We start from the raw sequence: 26,268 nt of genomic DNA on the forward strand, positions 1-26,268 counted from the left end.
GTCACCTCCCTCTGTGTTGCCACTTCTACTACACTAGCTAAAGCTCTGTGCAGGGCCTTTCCTCAGTGAGCCTCTGCAGGAAGAGATCTGTGTGACTTTTATCTTCGCGTGCCTTACAATTTATGATGAAAGTAGTCAAAAGAGGGTCAGATTGAAGCTGCACACTCCTAGGACATTTTCAAAAAATGTGCGTGTTCCCTGAGGGAATTATGTGAGGGCGATGGAGATAGAGATAGGGAGATGGAGATGTAGATATAGAGTGGAGATAGGGAGAGGGAGAGGGGTGCCTTTCGTTCCTTTTGATAAAGTGGTGAGTGGATTGCAGCTGCTCTGTAACTCAGTGAATATCCATAATAAGAATTAGCAAGGAGAAATTCACGAAAAAGGAATTAGCCAAATCTAAACTGGTGACACTTGGCAAGAACACACATCTTGAGAGGTAATCCACAAAACTCTACTCTTTCCAAGTAGCTGTTATTTTTAGTGAAACATACACAAATAATTTGCGAAAGGTGCATTCGACACTAGAAAAGCTACATGCTACCCTTGTTACGAGTTGAGAAAAATTTAGGATTTCGCTATAAATCTACGTGTGCTCACAAGTAACTAATGGAATACCAAGATATAACTTATAACTGTTAGGTGCTGCCATTTTCTTAGAGAATTAATAGGAACAAATAAGGAGGATACTGTTCAGATTGATGAAACGTGGGAGAATATGGGACACAAATTAAAAAAGGTTAGAAAGATGATATCACAATGGTAGTATGGCAGCCACGATTAGCAGACATAAGAGAGTAATGTAGTACATGCTAGAAATTCCAAAAGCTGCTGTAAAATAAATAAATTTTATGTGGTTCACTGGCCCGGTGCAAGTCTTTCAATTTGATGTCACTTTGGACACTAATCTACTCCAGTTATCCAAACAAAGAAAGGGGGCCAGAGTTTAATGTGGAATCTGAACTACATCTCATTCCTGGCAACTCCTCACATCATTGAGAGGTTAAGGCTAAGTTAAAATGCAGACTGACAGATCCAAGGTCTGACTGGGACTCAATCCCGCAACCTCTTGGTTGCCAGCCAAGCACTTTACCGCTAGACCAGCAAGCCCAACTGTCTGGTCTGCTGTCATTCAGTTCAAATAAAATCTCTGATTACTATGAAGAGATGAACCACAACACTTTTATGAAAAAGTTTGAAGACTTAATGAAAAACTCTATAACTGTTACAGATAACATGCTGTGTCATCAATGAAAATAATTAATTTTTCAAAATATTATGTAATGTGATGGTTAAAAAATTTACTCACCAAGTGGTGGCAGGAGAAAACACATGTTTGCAAGCTTTCGGAGCCAGTTGCTCCTACTTCAGGAAGAAGGGTTGAAGGGGAAGGAAGAGGGGTGAAGGAAAAGCACTGATGAGTTTTAGGAAAAGAGGTGAAGTTCAGAAAACTGTATCTCATCTGGTGCAGTCCCCAACAATCAGTCTTTCCTTCTCATCCCATCTGGTAAGTCGCACCTGACGCAAGTTTCTGGGTAACTTTTCTGAAGTCTACCCCTTTTCCTAACATTCACCAGTCCTTTTCCTTCACTCCTCTTCCTTCCCCTTCAACTTTCTGCCAGAAGTAGGAGCCACTGTCTCCAAAAGCTTGCAACCTTTGATACCTTTTATATATGTGTTCTCCTGCCACCACTTAGTGAGTAGGCCTTTTATCTATCCAATTACTCCATATCACTCTGTTATATAAAACAGGATCAACAATATTATGGAAAGGACAGATTGCTACTCATCGTGAAGATGATACATAGAGTTGTAGACAGGCACAACGAAACGACAGTTCATATAAATTTTCAGCCAATGCCTTCTTCAGAAAAGAAAAATGCACACACATTCACACAAGCAAGCAGATGTCTCACACACAACATGACGGCTATCTACAGCCGCACTTCCCAAAGGTTTACACTGATCAGGCAGAACATTATGACCACCTATTTAACAGCTGGTATATACATCTCTGGCACAGATAACAATGATGAAGCATCGTGGCATGGAACCAGTGAGACCTTGGTAGGTTACTGAAGGGAACTGGCCCACCAAATCTGCACATACAAGTCACCTAATTCCCGTAAATTCTGCGGGGTAGGGCAATGAGCTCTGATAACACGTTCAATCACATCCCAGATGTGTTTGACTGGGTTCAGGTCAGGTCAGATGGGGGAACAGCACATCAATTGGAACTTGCCACTTGGTTACTCGCACCATCACACTCCTGGTCTTAAGACATGATGCATTATCTTGTTGAAAAATGGCAATGCCCTTGGCCATCCTTCCACGACCTCACTGGACCCATAGATGCCCACATGAAGGTTCCCAGAACATAATGGAGCCTCTGCCAGCACAGATGTCAAGCAGCTGTTCCTCTGGAAGGCAACAGATTCGCACCCTCCCATCAGCATGATGAAGGAGGTGTCGAGATTCGTCAGACTAGGCAACACTCTGCCACTGCGCCAGTGTCCAGTGCCTATGTTCATGTGCCCATTTCAGCTATAGTTACCGAATGTCATGGTGTTAACAATGACAGATGCATGGGTCGTTGTCTGTGGAGGCCCATCGTTAGGAGTGTTTGTTTTGTTTTAGGGCACAAAAACAACTACGTTCATACACACCCATGTCAAACTGTGGAACACAAAGACAGTGAGAGGAGTTAAAAATGACTATACGTCAATCCCAATTGATAGAAGACGAGACAGATAAAAATAGGGACATGGAGGAAGGTCTATAAAATATGCAATAGAGAAATGGAGGTCAAGAACTAAAAATTAAATGGTCTTTGCCATATTGCTACGAGGGATAAGAAGTAAAATGCAGTTGACAGTCACTATAACAGCCAATAACATAGACGGCACACCCAAACGGGAATGTAAACAGTTAAAAAGGGACATTCCATCAGGAAATGTCAGACAGTTAAAAAGTTGTGCACAAAGTGGTGGGGGAGCACCACTTAACAAATGGCAATGGCCAAAAAGGCAGTGCCCAATAGGCAACATAGTTAAAATGACCTCCTCACAGCAGGAAGGCCGAGTGGAGATCATCCATGCCGCTGGGAGAAGCTTAATAAACTGGAGTTTATTCCCATGAAGTGAGGACCAGTTGTGATGAAAAAGTGACACCACTTCCTGACAGACGGCAACACAGAGATCATCAGAGCGAATATACGAACTATGGGACTTAGGTACGAGGACTGCAGCCTTGGCAGCAACGCCAGCAGCCTCGTTTCCTGTCGGACCGACATGACCGGGAACCCACAAAAACCTCACAGTGGCTCCATCAAGAGTGAGCAAGTGACAGTTTTCCTGGACCTGTTGCACTAAGGGATGCACAGAGGCAGCGTTGAAGGGCACTGAGAGTGTCTGAGCGGATGACACAATTGAGTAGCCTGTGTCGCTGGATGTACTCCGTAGCCTGATACAGTGTGGAAAAGCTCTGCTGTAAATACTGAGCAGTGTGCTGGAAGTCAATACCATAAAATGTCGGCATCAATGACAAAGGCACACCCAACAACACAGTCATCCGAGAGCCATTGGTGTACACAAAGCTACTACCATTAAGTTCCATGCGAAGGCGACAGAGAAAGGCTGGAGTAGTATCCTTAGGGATCAAATGAAGGTCAAGAACACGGGTAAAGGGTTCACACCCTCTGGGAAAGGTGCAGGAAGTGTGAAGTTAATCTGCTGGAGCAAGATCTGAAAGCAAATTCCAGGAGGTAACGGAGAAGAGGGATGTGGCCCATACTGGCATCGAAGGAGGCAGTATAGGATGGGTTTCCACGAATGGCAGACAAACGGCATGTGTATCTGCTGAGGAGAAAGTCATGGCGGTAGGACAGAGATAGTTCGGCACCTTCTGCCTACTGATTCTCAATCGGGCTATTGTAAAAGGTACCAGTGGCCAAACAGCTGCCACAATGATGGGTAGTATTGAGACAGCGTACAAGGGATGGATGTGCAGATGTATAAACGATACACCCATGGTCTAGTCTTGAATAGACAAGGGACCGGTACAAATGGAGGAGAGTGGTTCAATCTGCAAACAAGGAAGTACCACTGAGAACACGTAGGACACTGAGGGACCGCGTACAGTGGGCTGCCAGGTATTGACATGTGGGAGAGCCAAGAAAGTTTCTTATCGGGTATGAGCACTAGGAATCTCATAGTTTCAACGAATAGAAGATCAACAGGCCAAGGAGGTAAAGATAGAGGGAGAAATCAGTTCGCCACCAGAAATTCATACAAACGGTTTTGTTAGAGGAAAAACGAAAGTCATTGTCAATGCTCCAGGAGTAAATACAATCGAGACTTTGCTGAAGATGCCATTCAATGAGACAGGCCACTCAATGAGACTGCGGCAAAATCATCAATGAAAAAGCAGTCGGAGATGAATGGCATGAGACAGACCATTATAGGGTTAATGGCAATAGCAAAGAGGACGACACTCAGGATGGAACCCTGAGGCACACCATTTTCCTGGATAAAGGTGTCCGACAAGGCACAACCCACATGTATTTTGGAAACTTCGTCTTTTAAAAATTCCTCAGGGAAACGAGGCAGGTGGTCACAGAAGCCCCACATGTAGAGATTATGAAGGATACCAGTTCCTCCAGCAGGTGGTGTAGGCTTTCACAAAATCGAAAAACACATCCACAGTCAGTGACGAGATGGTCAACTGCAGAATGGCGCACTTGAAATCCACACTGTGCAGTGGTTAGTAAATTGTGAGACTCAAGCCACCATACCAGCGGGGCATGAATCATACATTCCATCACCTTGTAAACATGGCTGGTGAGGGAAATTGGGCTGCAGCTAGAAGGAAGGTGTTTGTTCTTACCGGGTTTAGATATGGGTATGATGAAGGTCAAGTGAGGAAGGAAACGGCGAACTGCAACAGCTTGAGGATGGGTAGTCAGGGAGATGGGTTGACTATGAACATCATCGCGTATGAGCACCATGACTCCCCTATGAGATGGAATGCTGACCTCGGGGGGGATGGAAGGTCAAAACAGACCGGGAAGAAATGCAAGAGCTCAAAGCAGTCGTGAGGACACAATTTTGCTGCCGGAAAGCAAAGTAAAAGTGGATGCTGTGATTCTAAAACCAGCCGTAAATACTCTTTGTTGGATTGAAGGCTGTGAATGCTCCATTGCAGGAGAGCCATGATGAGGAAAAAATGAAGAGATGTCACCTTGGTGGCTGCTGGGCACCAGGCTCCGAAGACTCGCTGCTGCAGGGCACAGAGGCAGGAGGATCCTGCTCCATGAATTCCACAGAAGCTTCAGCTTTCTTCTGCAGAAAAACGGTTGGTCGTGCGCACCAGTGACATGGAGGCCGGCTGAGCGAGGGTATTATGTAGCGACACTATCAAAGGAGATCTTCGGATGGGTCAAGGAGAAGACCATTTGCCTTTGTTGGACTTCTTCGAGTCTTTCCGGTTAGCAGAGGAAGAGTCAGGTGTTGGTTGACTGGAGGGACATAGGAAATCTTCACAGAGTATTCGTTCTGTCCTTTCCGGCCTGCAGGTTGTGTAGCTGGTGACTTTGCTCCATGTGGTGAGAGTTTGATAGCTTGTTGCACAGCTGGACGAGGGGTAGGTGAAGCTACCATGATACTGGGCGATTTCACAACCTCAGAGCTGAATTTGAGGTCACATGTCTGCATAGCCATGTCCTTCATGGAGCAAGATGTACCAAGAACAGTACTATATGTGCTAGATGGTAGAATGCAGGGTTTGTAATGAGCCGATAACTTGCGAGTAACAAGGTAAGGTACTTTTTCCTTTACCCGGATCTCCTGCACGGCCCACTCATCAAGATACACGGGACAATCTCCAGAGGCAGCAGCATGGTCGCCATTGCAGTTGATACAGCAGGAAGGAGGCGGACATTCACCCACGTGCACATCCTTACCACAAGTTACACATTTGGCCAGGTGTCGACAAAACATTTGAGTGTGCTTGAAACGATACCACTGGTAGCAGTGCATCGGGTTCGGAATGTACGGTCTGACTGTGATAACTTCATAGAATGCTTTGATCTTGGACGGAAGAACTGAGAAAAAGAGTGTGTGTGTGAGCACTAATGAGGCATCTACCTTTTTCACTACTTCATGGACTGCAGGACACCCTGATCAGAGAGGTATGTTTGGATTTCAGCCTTGGTCAGACCAGCAGCCTAGTGTAAATAACACCACGAACAAGACAGCCGTGGAGAAGCGAAGTGGCAAGCAGTTGTTGTGTTTGGGAATCAGAAGTATTCTCCAAAAGCAAAGTGCCATTCCATAAACGAGAGCAGGATTTCACAGGGTCAGCAATTGCATCAACACCTTTCTGAATAACAAACAGATATACCATTGTGAAGGACTGACCATCTTCAGTATGTGAAACTACGAGGAACCACGAGGAACATGGTGTAGCTGGGAGGGTCTTTGAATCGGGAGCTTCATTCCGTTTATGTTTGGTCAATGTTGACTGCAAAGATAATGATTGGCTCACTGCAAGGAAATCCCCCATGGTTGCCAGCACCTCCGATGATGCGCTCCTTCCAACATGGAGGCCCCCTTCACAAGGTGCACCCCGCCTTAGGTGATTGTTCACACCTCAGGTCACACCTGCTGAACACCTGACAGAGCAGCAATTTGGGAGTAGCAGCTCAGGCAATCTCACCCCCCCCCCCCTCCCGGGCCTGGCCTGTACCAGGGGGTACATGTGAACCCTACCTATCAGCCACGGGTTGGGAATTACGTGTTACTGAGTCAGCTGTTATGCATCAGATGCATGGGCCAACCTTCAGCAGTGTTCAGGGAGGAAAAAGATAAAAAGAGGAGCTTCAAACGCTGAAGCGGAGGAAGGATAGGAGAAGTTGAATGAAGAAAGGAAAAAAGGAACGAAAAACAGTGGTGAGACTGTTCGTATGTTAGCTACGGACAGTGGGAAACATTCCCATAAACACTTCAGACATGCTCCTCAAGGGAGGGGAAAAAGCAGAGGAAGATGATAGACATGCAGCAGAGAAGGCAAAAGATGCTACAAAGATTGGGACCCTATGGTAGCCAAGCATGAACCCATTAAAGAGTGATGAGTGTTCAGACACTTGTACTCTGCTCAGCATTAAAGTCTGGTGTTAGATGCAGCATAGTTTGCCACCTGTCCTGTTTTACCAGTCTGCCCAGCGTACAACGTCCAACATCTATAATGATGGGTGGCCACCCAAACCCACGACCTCTGGATGTGGCATCACCTTGGCTTCACGACGTGTCAAAGACACTCACCACAGCGTTCCTCAAACACCAGACAAGTTGTGCAGTTTCTGAAATGCTCATGACAGGCCTCTGGGTCATCACAATATACCTTCAGTCAAACTCTAGAAGATCGCACACCTCCCCCACTCTACACACTGACAGCACACTCACTGACACTACATGCACCGTGCATGTGCCTGACTAACAGTCATTCGTCACCAAGTGATGCTGCTACTGCCTGGACAGGTTTATGTCAATACTAGGTCAGTGGTCATAATGTTCTGGCTGACCAGTGTATATGTGACAATCTTCTTGTTGTGCCTGTCTGCAACTCTTATATTTATGCTGAGTTATACAAGATACCTGCCCACAACGGCAATGAGGAACACAGGCATTTTTGCTGGGTAGAGATGTGTAAGATACGATTTGACAGTAGCTTGAAAAGGGTAGAATGTTAGAAGTTATGTCACAACCACAACACAATGCATCCAGCTTACCTTATGAATGAAATGGCAAAAGATAGAAGCATAAAGTACTCAGACTGCCTTTCTGCCACTGTCATTTCAACACAACATAACTCATTTAGTCACAAGCCAAATGATATATTACCACAGTAAATAAAGATATTACATTAACTGAAGAGGAATGCCTTTTGAAGGAGGCAGTTGACACAGTGACACCAGAAGACTGGCAAAAGGCAGTTAACCATATGAAACACATGGTACAGGAAGCATTGGCTACTGAAGGTGTATTACAAGAGTGCATTGAGACTCGATTATATCTGACACTACAAGCAGTCAAATCAATAGTTCCCCTGACTCTGAATTAAGTGTTCCTCCCCACTGTCAATCTGTGTATAGTGTACTTTAATGAACCTCTCATTTCCACTAATTCTTGTTTTTGTGAATTTATTTCGATAAATTTCTCTTTCTTCTTGTGAGACTAAGGGAGATGTTTAGCAAACTCAAGTGGCAGACTCTGCGAGAGAGGCGCTCTGCAATGCGGTGTAGCTTGCTGTCCAGGTTTCGAGAGAGTGCGTTTCTGGACGAGGTATCGAATATATTGCTTCCCCCTACTTATACCTCCCGAGGAGATCACGAATGTAAAATTAGAGAGATTCGAGCGCGCACAGTCGTTCTTCCCGCGAACCATACGTGACTGGAACAGGAAAGGGAGGTAATGCAGTGGCATGTAAAGTGCCCTCCGCCACACACCGTTGGGTGGCTTGCGGAGTATAAATGTAGATGTAGATGAAGAAACTGTTCAGTCAGCTGCAATCATGTTCTAATGGTAAGTTAAGACAGTATTTTAAGTGCATTTCATTTCGTGTAAACACCAAGACATTTTTTTCAATTAGCATAATAGTTTCTGAGATACACAGTGATAAGAAGGAAATTTTTCTGGATGCAAAAATTTCTCTTATTTCAGTAACCAAAGTAACACTAGCAATAATTAAAATTAGGAAATGATTTTTCGCATGCTTAGAAGTGTACCAACAAGGATACCATATGTGACTCAGAATTTTTGCAGTATTTTTGTAAGGGACAGGGACTTTATTTTTTTTTTTTTTTTTTTTTTTTCTAAACTTCTTACCTGTTAAACAGTTACATATTGACACAAATGGACAAAAATGTTATTTTCATAAGCTTGCGTATAGGAGAAGAAATGCAATATGCAACTTTGAAAAGGAAAGTATTGTTGAGAGTTAAATAGTTTTCGAGATCTCATGTGGTAAGTCTGAAGCTGTTTACAAATGGGAAAATTCCATACATTTCAAAAAAATTAATGTAACCCTGCCCCTAACTAAAAATAAGAACACATTTTTGAGATGACAACAGAGACTACAGAGAGCTATACCATGTGGGAATTTGAGATATTTCACTTCATTTTTGTCAGAGGTAGAGGCTTTAAAGCAATTTTCTATTGCTGTGAAGAGGAAAGAGCAGTGTTGGCTGTCAGCAGACAGTACTTCATGCAACAACAGCGCAACTTCGGATCTTAAATGTCAGGTGCCAACTAGTTAAAATCACACTATATGTATTTGTCATAATATAAACTCAGCTTGTAATGCATATAACTTACAAATATGTTATTTAATATCACCACAAAGTTGTTGGAACAGTTTCTGCATTCAAAAATCTATACAACTATTTATCGAGTTGCAAGTTGTCTCGCTGAACGTCTTTTGTCATATAACTGTTCATATAACTGTTTCACATGACTGGCCACAGTTTGCAGCACAGCAGCGCTATTAATGTTTTCTCCAAAATTCTCGTAAAATCTTGAGTGAAAACAAACTCTGCCCTATATTCATTGTATTATAAATGCAACTCAATGCTGACTGCAAAAGTGCCAAATCCAGCAGTGACTGCCGACGACAGGACCACAGGAATTTGAAACCGAAGCTTAAAAAAAAAAAAAACTGCAGTAGCAGAATTTCATGAGAGTGTAAAGACACTACTTTAAATGAAGAAATTCTGTTTGCAAATGAGCAGCAGTCTTCTATTAGCAGCAGCTTGAAAACTTTACAAAGTCCAACATTCTCCTCCACAAACTGGAAAAATGAAAATTATCGGCAGTGAATGAATGAATTCACTGAAGGTGAGCAGTGTTTTGTCAACAGTAAAACTGTAGTTTAAACTTGATGCTATTAAAACTCAATATTTAATAAAGTAATATGTTCTGCACTAGGACATTATCAAATTATTTTTTCAAAAATCAAATAACTAATAGAATAAGTGTTCCTTTTTAGGTGATACTAACATTCCGCATGTAAAAACAATGAAGGAGACTATCATGCTTGAACAGATGTCACGATATTAGCCAATGAGACTACTGTATTGTTGAGAATCATTGAAGTGTGGAATTAGCAGAAATTTTTGTTCCATGTATACATGCAATCTCAACACGATGTACTTGTCCAGTTTTCCGGGCTCTTTAGAAATACAATACACAACATGATAATATAGAGGCCAATAGAGGCCATAGTGATTGATAGTGCTAGATACGTGAACAAATGTGTTGATTCTTTGAAGAAAATTGTACATGATCTTTTAATCCAGTTCAGTGCTGGACTCGCAAACTGAATCCGACTGCCAACTGTTTTTAAGGAACTTAGCAAGTCAAACACTACGAAAAGCCATTTATAAAGTGAACTTTTGAACCCCAGGAAGAGGAAACATTTTTATTTGGAGTTTCTGAAGGAAAGGAATGCACATTTTTTTCCTCATCAAGTTTTTACACACTGGAACTCGTGACCCACAGCCACTTACATAGCAGAATATTTTGAAGAAATGGTTGTATTTTTCCACAGTGACGACATATGGGAGCTGTCTAATGCAGGCAAGAGTATGTCAATTCCCAGTAGGATGAGGAAGTGAAATGGATTTTTGTGAAGGCCATGTTTTCGAAAGAATGAGTTAACTAATATTACTGTCTTCTTAGAGTCTTTGACATATCCCACTTCACACTAATTTCAAACAGGTTTAAGAAGGAATTTTTGCTGATGAACAAATACAATTTTTTAAAAGTACATAAAAAAGTAAGTGTTTCATGGAGAAATTAAGGAGGGATTGAGGCCCACTGGATTGCATTTTCAGACAAGGTTGTTAGCTCTCATGGCCACAGGTCTAAATGAACCCATATTTTAAGTCACAGATTCACATTTTATCCCAACGGAAATAAGCTTGACCCCCATTATTGCACACATGGCAAGGATACTGCAGTCTGGTCACAGTAGTGCGGCTACTCTGAAGGGGTGTAAATCTCTTCAGAATTTTGCTGAAAAGCAAATTTCCATTGAATCAGATAATGTTGACATAATCTAATTTGTGTATGCATAAGGAGTCGATAACCAGAAGTTTGCAGTTTTGGCACTGAATGTCATTTGGATCCAATGTTCCAATGCAGACAGTGTGCAGCTTTTCTCTAACTACAGCGAAGTACTGACAGATTGGTGGTACGATCTCTGGGAAAATAATCTAAAAATCATGACAACAGTCATTAAAAAAAAAAAAAAAAAAAAAAAAAAAAAAAAAAAAAAAAAAAAAAAAAAAAAAGTCTGCAGTGTTTGGCTGAAAATTTACATGTCTTAAAATTGTTTTCTTAATTGTGAAGTATAATAAAAATGTTTCCTTTCTCTTTCTCAAGTCAGTGTAACGTTAATAAATGTGATATGCATGGCGTAACAAATATCATGTAAATGTTAGGTACAGTTTCATTTTTAATGTAACATTCAAAATTAGTTAAATAGTACAAAAATAAATAAATGAAAAGATAAACCAGCCAACAGTAAATAACACTGAAAATTACCATTGAAATCTGAAAAAAATAAAACTGACATTGGCCATAAATTACAAATTTTCCCAATGCCTTCTTATGAGTACTGACACTTACATGGTGTGAACATGTCTGTTTGGCTTTCATGTTATTGACTTCTCAACACAAACTAATGACTTACCTTTATTTCTTCTTTTAACAAAACCTTAAAAACCTTAGAAAACTCTAATAACCTAACAAGAATCTGACTGATTAATCCGAAAAGGATATTGCATCTTGCACTGCCAGCTATGTTCTGTTTGCAGTTATTGTCACTAGAGATCATCACATGTGTACCCTGAGGTTACAAAAGTCATGGGATATCTCCTAATATTGTGTCAGGCCTCCTTTGGGCCAGCATAGTGTAGCAACTCAACATGGCACGGAAACCCCTGCAGAAATATTGAGCCATGCTTCAAGTATGGCTGTCCATAACTGGGAAAGTTTTGCTAGTGCAGGGAGGCTGTGGGGAACAAAGGGTGGTTGCGAGATGAGTGACATCAGGCGCTCAGACAGAGTGAAGCTGGGTTTGGAGCTGGGGACTAGCGGAGATTAATACTAGGAAAATTATGGGAACAAAGGATGTGTTGCAAGAACTACTCTCATCTATTTAGTTCAAAAAAAGCTGGCACTGGAGGGAAGGATTCAGGCAGCACAGGTTGTGAAGCAGCCATCAAAATCAAACATTTTATGGTCAGGAGTGTGTTTTGCAACAGGGTGGGCAACTCCGGTCTCCACCACAGATAAGAGGATGGTCTTTCATTTGGGTGAACAGCTGGAAAATGCTATGCAGAAATTGCAGCAGATTTGGTATATGACGTGACTGCTTTCACAGATGGCTCTGTCTCTGATGGGATGGATCAGTTCCACTGACAGGCTTCACCTTAAGATCCACACCCAAGTTCAATCATGCTTAACCACGTTGGACTCTTCAAAGACCTGCTCATATTCTCCTGCTTCACCTTAAGATCCACATCCAAGTTCAATCATGCTTAACCACGTTGGACTCTTCAAAGACCTGCTCATATTCTCCTGATTCACTGTAGTGGTAACACTTTTTGTTACTAATACTATCAACCAAAGCCAACCTAGCCCCATCAGAGAATCTCGACTCTTCCAGTTTGTACCACTATCCAACCATGACCCCTACCCCCTCTCCCATCAAACTACTCTCCTATCTTCCAGGAATTCCTTACCTCCAACTTGATCTCACTTTCCCTCCTAAGGTCCCTTCTCAGGACCACAAACCTCTCGATAGAAGACAGAACAGTCATCTGCATCTGCAGGCCAGATCCTTATTTAGTCATCCTTCCTGCAGAAAATTGCTCCACCTTTATCACAATGATCTACAGTGATCACCTGACGGAAGCCACTGTGCGAGTCCTGCACGCACAAGCCTAATCATAGTAGCCCCATCCCAGAGGTCCAATATAACCTCATATTGCAAGTCAAATCCTTAGTTCCATCCCAGACTATTCTCCCCCATATTCATCTCCCTCCTCATCTCAATGAATGGCCCACACACTCACCTTCCACACACTTTCGATATTCATTAACCCAATAATCTTGAACACTACATAGTAACTGATTACTGTCCTGCTGAATCTTCATTCTCTTTGACCAATGCCTCCGAACCAACTGCTTACAGTCCAGTCTCCTGTATTAGAGATATGAAATGCTTCCTCCACCAACTCTCAACCTTACTCACCACATTACCACTTGGGTCCCCACTTGTCACTTGTTTTATACAACATCGTCACCCATTCTCTGATCTCTCAGCATGATTGATTAACGGTACACTTCTGGGTGTACAGGCGTGTTGTTGTTTCCATTTAATGCACTGTACTTTGACAACTGACCCAGCTATAAAATGGAAACATCAACTTGGCTGTAGACCCAGAAATACACCATTAACCTGTCATGCTCTTGGTTTTATCTTTTTCAAATACTACCTTCCCCAATATCCTTCTGATTTCAAACTCAACACCTCATTCATTACACATTAACAAATTACATGCTCTCACACAACTGCTTCTCTTTTGAAGGGAAGAAATACAAACAAATAAATCGCTTAGCCATTGGCACCTACATGACAGTCCCCTATCCAATCCTACTTATGGGTCATGTAGAGGAAACCCTTCCTAGCCACCCAAACTCTTTCCTTGTTCAGGTTCATTGATTATATCTTCATGTTCCAGACACAAGGCCAAGACACACTATCATCATTCCATCACGACCTCATCTCTTCTCTAGTTCACTTCAGCTGGTCTTCCTCAGCCCAACATACACCTTCCTGGAAGTTGACTTTCACATTACTGATTGTTCCATCAATACATCTGTCCATTAAAAGCCTAATGACCATCAACAGTATCTTCATTTTGATAGCTGTCACCCCTTCCACACTAAAAAATTGCTCCCTTATAACCTGACCACCCTGGATGGCTCATCTGCAATGACGAGAATTTCCTTGATCCATATTCTGAAGGTCTCATTAAGGCCTTCACAGGCAGTCACTATCCCCCTAACCTAGTGCACAGACAAATTTCCCATGCTCTAATCTCACACATCCCTAATCTTCCGCCCAATCCCAGCAACCAACTGCAAAGGATAACCACTTTCCCCCATCACCCAGTATCATACTGGAATGTAATAACTGAACCGTATCCTTCATCAGACTTTTTAACTAATTATCATCGTACCTGGAAATGAGGAACATTCAACCCAAAATTTATCCTACCCCTCCCAAAGAGGTGTCATATTGCCCATGTAATCTACACCACATCCTAGTCCACCACTATGCCACATGTGCTCCCACCCTTTTGCCAAATTGGTCATCTCTCTGTGGAACATCTGATACATTCATCCAATACATCCACTCCAGTCCCCTTATAGGTTTATCCTATCCCATCAGAGGCATTGACACCTGGGAAAGCAATCATGTCCATTTACTGAGTCTGCTGCTATTTCTGCACAGTATTTTACAAGGGGATTACCACCAACCAGCTGTCCACTCGAATGAATGTACCACCAAACTTTGGAAAAAGAGCAGAGTCGGCCACTCAATGGCACACATCCTGAGCACAACATGCTCAAATCTACAAACCACCAGAAGTTTCCATTACCAATTTTTCAACAGTAATTAATTATGTCTTTCTGAAACACAATTTGTATAGTTCTCATTGCAATAAAGGTGAAAAGATTTTACATCTTCTTTCTGTTTTCCCTCTATGATGAATAAGAAAATAGTTACTCACTCTATTTCCACGTCAGGCTCTTTTTCACCAGTCTCCTTATCTGACTGCTTTTTTGCCTCTGCCTTCTGCTTTTGCTGTTCCTGTTGCCTATGTCTTGCTCTTTTCTTTCGTTTCTTTTTCCTTTTGTTCTTGCTTTGTCGTTCTGCCTGAGGCTGCTGAGCCTGCTGTGCAGGAGGTTCAGAGGCTACAGTTTTGGGCTTGATTTTTTTCTCCTGTTCTTGTTCTTCCTCTTCTTCCTCCTCCTCCTCTTCTTCTTCTTCTTCTTCCTCCTCATCTTCCTCTTCTCCTTCATACACATTTCTCAGGCCTGGGGTGCTGATGACTGGCGCAGGAGGTGGCTCAGGAACTTCTTGCTCCTCTATAGTAAAACAGTGGTGGTTAAAATAATGAGAGAAATATAGTTATGCATTTGCAAAACGTTTCAAAATTAAAACAGAGTCAACATAATGAAATGTTATAATCACAAATCCATCCATCTACCTTGAAAAACACAATGTAATTCAATACATAAAAATTCTGCTCATCAAGCAGCAGCAGGAGAACACATATAAAAAAAGTATTATGTATGCAAGCTTTCAGAGCCTGTGACTCATTCTTCTGGCAGAAGGGTTGAAGGGGAAAGAAGTAGTGTGAAGGAAAATGACTGGTGAGATTTAGGAGAAGGGGTAGAGTTCAGAAAAGTCACCCAGAACCCGGAATCAATGGAGACATACCAGATAGGATCAGAAGGATCTCACCCCGTTCAGTAAGTCTACCGTGACCTGGGGTTCTGGGTGACTTTTCTGACCTCTACCCCTTTTCCTAAACCTCACCAGTCCTTTTCCTTCTTCACCCCTTTTCCTTCTCCTTCAACCCTTCTGCCAGAAGGGGGCAATGGCTCCAAAAGTTTGCATACGTAATACCATTTTTATACATGTTCTCCCGCTGCCACTTCGTGAGTAGATTTTTTATCTGTCCAATTACATGTATCTTCAAAAATTGATTATTTTCATTGATCTATGTTAAAAATATTTTGTTTAATTGCTCATATAAATTTCACATCATAGCTTCAACACAAATACATCTGGTCACTATGAAGAAACTTCATTTGTATGTGAACAAAATGGAATCCTTTGCCCGTGATTTGTGCCTCTCTACCTTGAATATGGCAACATTATGTAGTTTCTTCATCATGTCAATCATCAACTGTCATTCACTGTAAATGTACTGTTCTGTATACATTGAAACAAATCATTGCTACAGCTGAAAAGATGTGATGAATGACAGAAATAAATCCTTGAATTCAATCCTGGACTGTTGGATTTGTAATCTGTCACTCACTCACTGAACAACACTCAAGTATAGAACTTAAATTTTCCTCAAAAGGTTGCAACATGTAGTATTTTATGTATGGGGTCATGGCCTCATTCTTGACGAGTGCTTACTGTTCCCCAGTAAACACCCAATTCTTTAAAGAATTGAACTCTCCCACATAAAATAGCTTCAAACTACTGAGTGTCTTACAAATGAGTTTATGTGTTTCAAATAATTGGCGTTCAGCACATAAGTGAGAAAAGTTTTAGTAAAGATTTGAAATTATTGTTAAAGTTAACTGGAAGATGGTAAGTGCTCTTAATACGCAGCACTGGATGACCATAGTCTGGGTAATTTGGGCTCCATTTTAAACGAAAGCTAGTTTTTCATGCATCTCAGTCTTTATGACATTTCTCCTGAACTATGCATCATACTGAGATATAATTTTTCAGGTACATACAGTGGTGTATGTGGATATTGTCTGCGAATTGTGTTGCAAATATAGTTGACAGTAAAGAAGTAGTAAATTAAACTCCACCCCTGATGCTAAAGTTTGACTGCATAAAGAGCGAAAATACAGTAAGCAACAAAATTTCTTCCTTTCATCATTGTGTGTGTGTGTGTGTGTGTGTGTGTGTGTGTGTGTTTTTGGGGGGGGGGGAGGGGGGAGCAGTCTCAGTGAGATGAAGTTTTGTAAAAGTTTGAAATTATGTGTAAAGTTTACTGGGAGTTACTAAGTGCTCTCATTCTTAAATACTGGATGAATTTCGTCAATTTATTTGTGCACCATCAGTTACATTGCCTTAAGGCAAACATACAGTTTTTAACTGTAATACTTTGATTAACGCATTAAACTTTCAACATAAGATTATATCTCTTAATGAGTATATTATGACAGCATTTTAAATTGCTAAATTTGATCAATAATTACACAAAGTACTTAAAAATCAAACTTGTTGCCCCTGAAGGCCATTAGATAGCCAACCTGCTATTAGTACCATGTTCCAGGGTAGCGGTTGAGTACAGATTCTCCTGCAAAATAATTTGGGCAAGGACAAGTGTTACAGGAGGCTCAAGGCATGGACATCGAATGCTTTTAGAGACCACCCCTCTATGCAGTACTAGTGGCATAACAGTTGAGAGCAAACTTTGAGAATATTGCATGTAAATTTTTTGGCCATGTTGTAGTTTTAAATGGAGATTTTAACTTACCAGCTATAGACTGGGAGACTCAAGTGATTAGGGTGGGTGAGAGAGATAAAAGATCATGTGAAATAGTTCTAAGCGCTTTATCCAAAAATTTCATAGAGCAGTTAATCAGATAACCGACTCGTGAAGATAATATCTTAGACCAGCTAGTGACGAATGGACCCAAACTTTTTCAACTCCGAGTAGAACAGTCAACCAGTGATCACAAGGCCATTACAGCATCAATGAATACAGCTGTAAATAGGAATACAAAGAAACACAGGAAGATCTTGCTGCTCAGCAAAAGTGACAAGAAACAGATTACCTGAGTGGTCAGCTTGAAAATTTCATCTTCGGCACTAGCAACTTTGAGTATCAATTGACAAAGTTCAAGAGCACTGTACAACATGCTTTAGATAGGTATGTGCAAAGCAAAGTTGTGAATGTTGGAAAAGACCAACTGTGGTTCAACAGTCACGGTCAAAAACTTTCACGAAAGCAAAGAGTGTTTCTCTGCAAATTTAAATGTAGTCAAAGTCTCAAAGACACATTAAAGTTTAATGAAGCCAAAATTAGTATAATGAGACACACACACACATATCCATCCACACATATACAGACACAAGCAGACATATTATATTATTTAATATGTCTGCTTGTGTCTGCATATGTGTGGATGGATATGTGTGTGTGTGCGAGTGTATACCCGTCCTTTTTTCCCCCTAAGGTAAGTCTTTCTGCTCCCGGGATTGGAATGACTCCTTACCCTCTCCCTTAAAACTCACATCCTTTCGTCTTTCCCTCTCCTTCCCTCTTTCCTGATGAGGCAACAGTTTGTTGCGAAAGCTTGAATTTTGTGTGTATGTTTGTGTGTCTGTCGACCTGCCAGCACTTTCATTTGGTAAGTTACATCATCTTTGTATATATATATATATATATATATATATATATATATATATATGAATATAATAGAGGGAAACATTCCACGTGGGAAAAATATATCTAAAAAGAAAGATGATGAAACTTACCAAACAAAAGCGCTGGCAGGTTGATAGACACACAAACAAACACAAACATACACACAAAATTCTAGCTTTCGCAACCAATGGTTGCCTCGTCAGGAAAGAGGGAAGGAGAAGGAAAGACAAAAGGATATGGGTTTTAAGGGAGAGGGTAAGGAGTCATTCCAATCCCGGGAGCGGAAAGACTTACCTTAGGGGGAAAAAAGGACAGGTATACACTCGCACACACACACATATCCATCCACACATACACAGACACAAGCAGACATTTGTAAAGGCAAAGAGTTTGTCTGCTTGTGTCTGTGTATGTGTGGATGGATATGTGTGTGTGCGAGTGTATACCTGTCCTTTTTTCCCCCTAAGGTAAGTCTTTCCGCTCCCGGGATTGGAATGACTCCTTACCCTCTCCCTTAAAACCCATATCCTTTTGTCTTTCCTTCTCCTTCCCTCTTTCCTGACGAGGCAACCATTGGTTGCGAAAGCTAGAATTTTGTGTGTATGTTTGTGTTTGTTTGTGTGTCTATCGACCTGCCAGCGCTTTTGTTTGGTAAGTTTCATCATCTTTCTTTTTAGATATATATATATATATATATATATATATATATATATATATATATATATATATATATATATATATATATATATATATATATATATATATATATATAAAAAACAAAGATGAGGTGACTTACCGAACGAAAGCGCTGGCAGGTCGATAGACACACAAGCCTTTGGGGGTGATGCCAAATGTCAGACAAGCCTGAGAAAATAGAATATGGGAGCGTAATCTGGCTAGGGCGAAGGCATGTTTGCGGAGGGAATGTAAATAAAACTTAATGGGGTCGTTGTGGGGGTGTTGTGAGGGTGACATGGTATTAGAAGGTGGAAAGTGTAACACGAGGTGAAATGAAAATGAAAATAAAAATATATGGGGAGGGATAAAGGTGAACCGGAAAGTAACTGGAGATCTGGAATGAAAAAAGGCGAAAAGGTGTTGGTTACAGCTGATATATATATATATTACTTTAATATTTCTAGTCAGTATGGGACCTGTATCAGATAGGATTGATATGGAGCTCGAGAAGATACAAAGAACAGTGACACGTTCCATTACAGTTTCATTCAGTAAGCACCAATGCATCACAGAGATGATCAACCATCACCGGTGAGAGAGACTGCAAGAGAAGCATTCTATATCATAATGTGTTTCATTGTTAAAGTTCTAAGATTGTAAGCTTTTAGAAGAGTCAACAAGTACGAGGGTCATTCAGTAATTAAAAGAGACAAATAGGTCTGGAGAAAAAGTGTTTATTTTTATAAAACAATACTTTTTTTACTTTTCAACATAATCCCCTTGAACATTTATGTACTTGTTCCAATGGGCTACAAGTTTTTTTATTCTGGCTGCAAAGAACTATTTATGTTTGAAGCAATTTCCCACAAACTTTTTCATATCCTCGCTGTCCTGGAACTTATTCCCAAGTAATGCCTCCTTCAGTGCACCAAACAAATGGAAATCACTAGGTGCTAAATCAGGACTGTAAGGGGGATGAGACAGTACTTCCCAGCCCATTTTGTTGATGGTTTCATGGGTTAGTTGAGCAATATGAGGACGTGCATTGTCTTGCTGGAGAATCGCACCTCTCCACTTTCTCTCATGGTTGACTTCACCTCGTTTAAAAGCAAATCCGAGTAATACTGTCTGTTCATTGTACACTGCTCTTCGAGATAATCACAAAAAACTGGACCTTCAGCATCCCAAAACACCGTCAAAATGACTTACTGCTGATGCTTGGGTTTTGTATTTTTTCTTTGACAGGTGAGTTGGTGTCCTTCGACTCCGTACTTCGTCTTTTTGATTCTGGTTCATAACAGTGAACCCAAGTTTCATCACAAGTTAAAATTTTGTTGAGGAAGAGCTCGCCTTCTCTTTCATAACGTTCCTTTAGCTCTGTGCACACCCTCAACCTTGTTTCCTTATGTAGCTGCGTCAACTCCTTTGGGACCCATCTTGCTCAGGTTTTGCGGTACTTCAGCTTGTTACAGATAATGTTATGAACAGTAGTAGTTCTAATTTGAACCTTATCAAGTATCATTTCCACAGTCACACAGCGGTCGCCACAAGCAATGTCATCCATTCAACTTTCAAAGTGAGGGAGTTGAAACTGCAACTGGTCGGACAGAACAGTGTTCATCAGTCACCGAGTTGCAGCCATTTTTGAACTGCTCTACCCACCTGTAAAAATTTGCATGATTCATACAACCTTCACCATAAACTTTAGGCATTCTAAAGTATATATTCACTGGTTTCTCACCTTCAGCAATTAAAAAACGAATAACAGAAAGTTGTTCAACTAATGTGGACGTTTCAAGTGGACTCGCCATCTTGAAATGTATTTTTGAGGTTATAAACAAAACATTGTTGATACATCAGCTGATCAGTGCTTATCCCAGTGATACCAACTTAAAGGTATAAAAGTACCAAACTTATCTTACTAACAGTTTTTTCCCCAGATCAATTTGTCTCTCTAATTATTGAATGACCTTCATATATTGCCTCCTACTACGTATAACTCATGAAAAGACCACGAAGATAAAATTGGACATTCAAGTCCACCCAGAGGCTTAACAGAAATTATTCTTCCCATGAAATATTCATGACTGAGAAAGGAAAGGGGGCAAGTGACAGTGGTACACAAAGGTGGCTTGTGGGGTATAGATGTAGACTTAATTGTAGACATACATATACGAGGGTCAGAACATTAATAGTGGTAATTATTTATTTACAACTTATACACAACAGACACATTTCAAAATTGTACTCTTCTAAGAAGTGGTCACCAGCACTGTGTGTATCCCGTTGCCAGTGATTGGGAAGATGTAGGATACACTTAGTAGCACCAGTTCTGTTGATAGTTTGAGTGGAGTAGTCTATTGTCCAATGAATTTCTCTAACAGTTCTAAAGTGAATGCCTTGAAGTGCTTGCTTCATCTCAGGAATCAAGTTCAAGTCATACGAGCTTATATCCGGAACTGTGGCAGGTGGAACAGCACTTTCCAGCTCCCTCAACTGAACAAGTCAATCACACTTGGTCTGTATATGTACCCAAGCGCTGTCCTGCAAAATGATGGGAGGATCCTGCATGAAGTGCCACCACTTCTTTATCTAAGCTGTCCATTTTTAGAAAGCAACGTGTGACCAGCCTAGAAAAATAAGCGATATCATTTTTTGCAGGACCCACCTGTCATTTTGCAGGGCATGCTGGGGCTTGAAGTTGCAAATTGTGATCGATTTCTTTGATGGAACTGGGATGTGCTGTATCATCCACCACACACTCTGGACCTTGACTCCTAAGTGTGAAGGAAGCACTCCATCAAGTTTGCTTCAGAACTTTTAGGGAGATTCACTGCACAACAGACCACTCTCCTTGAGCTACCAAGAGAACTGGCACTGCTAAGGGTAACTTATGATTCCCACTCTGCTAGCAAAGATAGATACACAATGCTGGTGACTACTTTGTAGGACAGTGAAACTTTGAAACACGCATCTATTTTGTATAAGTTGTACAAGAGGTGTTCAATAAGTAATGCAATACTTTTTTCTGAAAGTGGGTTGGTTTTATTCAGGATTCCAATACACAATATTATTCCCAACTCTTTTGGCTACAAAACCCTACTTTTCAACATAATCTCCATTCAATGTAACAGCCCTATACCCCCTGACTGGGAGGGCCTTTATGCCCATGTGGTACCACTCTATTGGTCGATGCCTGAGCCAACATTTCGCTGAATCAATAACTTCCCCATCATCCACATACTGCTTCAGTGAAGTGCACCCCTCACTGGACCAAATAGACGGAAGTTAGAAGGAGTGAGATTAGGGCTACAGGGTGGATGAGAAAGAACACTCCAACTAAGTTTTGTGAGCTCCACTCAGGTGTGCAGACTTGTGTGAGGCCTTGGATTGCCATGGAGAAGGAGTAGTTAGTCTGCATTTTTCTGATGAAGAACACTGAAATCGTTTCTTCAGTTTGTTTCAACCCTCCCCAGGAGACACTGCCTTAAGGAAACACTGTCCGCATGGGCGAAGGGGTTTGTTGATCCCATGAAGTGGAGGGCTATACTGGTGGTAGTCTAACTGCTGGCAGGGCCTCCCAAGCCGGACAGGTCTCTTTAGAGAATCCAGACGAAGTGTGTCTCACAACGTCCCATCTAGTGTCCTGTGCTGTCCTGTCCCATCCCATCCCCTACTCTCCCTTCCTTTCCTTTTCCTCTCTGTGATTATGTGGCAGCACGCACAGACCCCTAATGTGGACAGCAGAAGATCCTTGGAAACCAGGACAGCGGTGAGACACATAGGCCTTGCTGCGAAGGGACGGATAGCGTTCTGTAGTCGCAGTGAAGACAAACTATCTAAGGCGTAAGGCCCTGAAGTAAAACCATGGCAGACGTCCATGCCATGAGATGGCAGCCCCACCAGGACACTCGGGGTTGTGGGCTGATAACCCGCACTACCAAAAACGCATATCACAGAAACTAAAAGGAGCAACAGCCGGATGGATCTTAAGGATATGACATTTCGCTTGAAAAGGAAAACCCGTATTGGTTTTTCGAATGTAAGGATGTTGAGAGAGGCAGGAAGGCTAAGACAGTTGAAAAACAGATGGAGAGCTACCGACTAGATATATTCGGACTAAGCGAAATAAGGTGGTCAGAATCTGAGGAATTCCAAACCCAAAATGATGGAGTGCTGCTGTATGCAGGTCAGACAGGTGAGGACGCGGTGCACAGAAATGAGGTAGGGCTCTTACTCTCTAAAAGCAGCAAGAGCAGCTTACTAGAGTGCAAACCAGTCTCAGAATGGATAAAAACCGCACGCTTTAAAAGAAAAGTGTGATATGTCACTGTAATTCAATGCTATGCACCTACAGAAATAGCTAAAGGAGAATTAAAAGATGCATTTTATACAGAGCTTAATGGACTGACTTGCACGCAAAAGTTGGTCCGGAAAATGAAGGGCTTGAAGATGATATGGGCAAGCATGGCATGGGGATCAGAAATGTAAATGGTGAACTGTTGTGCTGAACATGAGCTAATCACTGGAGGCACATTGTTTCCACATCATAACTGAAATAAGATAGCGTGGGTTTCTCCAAACCACATTACTGAAAATCAAATAGACCACTTAGCCATAAGCCGCAAGTTTCGACACACACTGTTAGATGTCAGAAGTAGAAGAGGAGCAGATGTTGGACATGACCACCACCTAGTTTTAGAGGAATTAGGACTCAAGACAGTGGAAAATAGAACCAAGCTCAATCACAGGAGCAAGAAAATATATGTGGTAAGGTTAAAAGACTAACAGATCAAAGAAACATTTGCCCTTGAACTACAAAACAAATTCCAGGTCCTCTCTGCAAAAAACTTTAGGGAAGAGGGAACTGAAACAGGTTGAAAAAAATCTTAGGATGTAAGGCACATCGAAGGAAGGAATGTCTCTCCGAATGAAATCAGCCACATGAAGGAACTAAAACTTAAGTTAAATCTTTGGAGGACAAAGAGTACAGAAGAGTGAAGCACATAAAGAATACATGGAAGTTAACAAAAAAGTGAAAATATGGCTATGCCGAGATAAAAGAAAATGGATAGAAGAGCAAGCAAAGTTAGCAGAAGAGGCAGCAAGACAAGTAAATGTGAAAGAGCTCTACAATATAACCGAACGGTAATCAATGAAGACGTGAAGGACCAGATAAGAACAATGATGGGGTGATACTTACAACTCAACAGGCACAGCTACAGAGATGGGAGAAGTACTTCAAGGAACTGTTAAATTCTGAAGACGACCAAGAGGAACAGGTAAGAGATGTTCCAGAGGAAGTTGAATGTGGGATTTTAGAATCTATGCTTCCCTGGTGTGTGAATATCTTTCACGTTGCTATGGGCAACTATGGACACTATGATGGTATTTTATTCCATGTATTGAGCTTTATGTAGTAATTCATGTAGTTTGCTTAATCTATTAATAAATTGTTCCAATCAGAAACTGCCCATAAATTACTCTGCTAACAGGTTATGGGCCCAGAATTACAAATCAGCGTAATATTCTAAAAAAAAAAAAAAAAAAAAAAAAAAAATTTATGAGATCACAGGCTCAGGAAAATTAGCAGCAGCGCGCAGTAATTTGGAACAATGTTATCGCTAAAATCATGATGCCAATAAATACCAATTCATTACCTATGATCGAAAACTGATGGGAAGAGAAAACTACAGTACCTGGCAGTTCGCTATGCGAACATATTTAGAACTGAACAATTGTGAGGATGCGTCAGTGGCGAAGTACAGGATGCAACTAAAGTTTGTACAGCAAGAGCCATAATTATACTCTCCGTCCATCCGTCAATATATGTTCACTTGGAAGATACATCTACAGCAAAAGAAGCATGGGACAAGCTAAAGCAAGTCTATGATGATTCTGGTCTCTTCAGAAGGATAGGGTTATTAAAAACGTTACTGTCAACTAGACTGGAGAATTGTTCGTCAGCAGAAGAATATGTGTCGAAGATAATTTCCACGTCACAAAAACTAAATGGCTTGAATGTTGAAGTGAAAGAAGAATGGATTCGGTGTATTCTGCTTGCAGGATTACCAGACGAATATAAGCCTATGGTTATGAGCTTAGAAAATTTAAACATGCTGATCACAGGAGCCTCCATAAAAATAAATTACAAGAAATAAACGATGAAGCTTGTAATAAACAATCGATTAGCGATGCTGCTCTGTGAGTCAACAAGAAAAAGAGTGATGTAATATTAAAAAAGGGTCCCAGGTGCTACAACTGCTACAAGTACAGGCGTCTGCCTAAAAACTGTCGCAGCAAGAAGAAAAGCAACGAAAAAACTTCGGCCAAGACAGCAAGCTACCAGACATTTCTCACAACAGCAGCTGCAGGTAAAGATACACGGGCAGAATGGTACATAGACTCACGCGCATCAGCGTACGTCTAAATATCCTTGTAATGAAAGTAGTGTTGAAGCATTGACAGGCTCACAAGTTTTAATAGCAAATAATGAAAACTTACCCGTAAAAGGTATAGGATCTTTATTTGTAGGTGTTCTCAGTGGTAACAAGAGAGCTAGAATCAAAGTAGAGGATATGTGCCTCAGCTAAGCACAAATCTACTGTCTGTTAGTAAAATAGTAGAAAAAGGTCATTCGACTTTATTTGACAAACAAGGTTGTCTTATTTACTATGCATGCAAAAATATGGTTACTAGTGCATCATTAGTAAACGGAATGTACCGACTAGACGAAGCATATGATCAAAATTTTGAAGCAAAATCTATACTGCAGGCAAATAGCGCAGACTTGTGGCATAAAAGACCAGGCCATATGCATTCTAAGCTATGGATGCACTTTGTAATGGTCTGGCTAGTGGAATTTCATACAAGGGAACAATAAATACTCCCTGTGCAATTTGCTTAGAGGGAAAACAAACAATACTTCCTTTTCCACGATCTAGCTCAAGAGCCACAGGAATTCTCGAGCTAGTTCACTCAGATTTGTGGGGGCCAATGCAAACTAGATCAGTTGGAGGAGCCAAATACTTCCTTACTCTAATTGACAATTAGTCCAGAAAAGTATTTGTGTATTTCCTCAGAAATAAACATCAAGTTGCACAACTGATATGAGACTTCAAAAATCTACTAGAAATGCAAACTGGAAAAAAGATCTGCACTCTACGCACCGATAATGGCACAGAATATGTGAATGATAATCTGATAACATTTTTCAGAAAGGAAGGAATCTGACATCAGACTACAGTGCCATATACACCAGAACAAAATGGAGCAGTGAGGGTTACAACCTTGCAATAGTAGAAAAAGCAAGATGCCTGCTCTCTGTAGCA

General features: G+C 41.2%; 1 protein-coding gene across 1 annotated transcript in view; it reads right to left on the reverse strand.

Annotated features, from left to right (window-relative positions):
- LOC124789369 (splicing factor 3B subunit 2) overlaps window positions 1-26,268 on the reverse strand; it is a 113,192-nt gene that overhangs the window by 55,840 nt on the left and 31,084 nt on the right. Inside the window, exon 5 of the mRNA XM_047256699.1 lies at window positions 14,861-15,218. Coding sequence (XP_047112655.1) covers window positions 14,861-15,218 — 358 coding nt within the window. The remainder of the gene's footprint in view (window positions 1-14,860; window positions 15,219-26,268) is intronic.

The sequence above is a fragment of the Schistocerca piceifrons genome, chromosome 1 (genome assembly GCF_021461385.2).
Source record: "Schistocerca piceifrons isolate TAMUIC-IGC-003096 chromosome 1, iqSchPice1.1, whole genome shotgun sequence".
Taxonomy (NCBI): Eukaryota; Metazoa; Arthropoda; class Insecta; order Orthoptera; family Acrididae; genus Schistocerca; species Schistocerca piceifrons.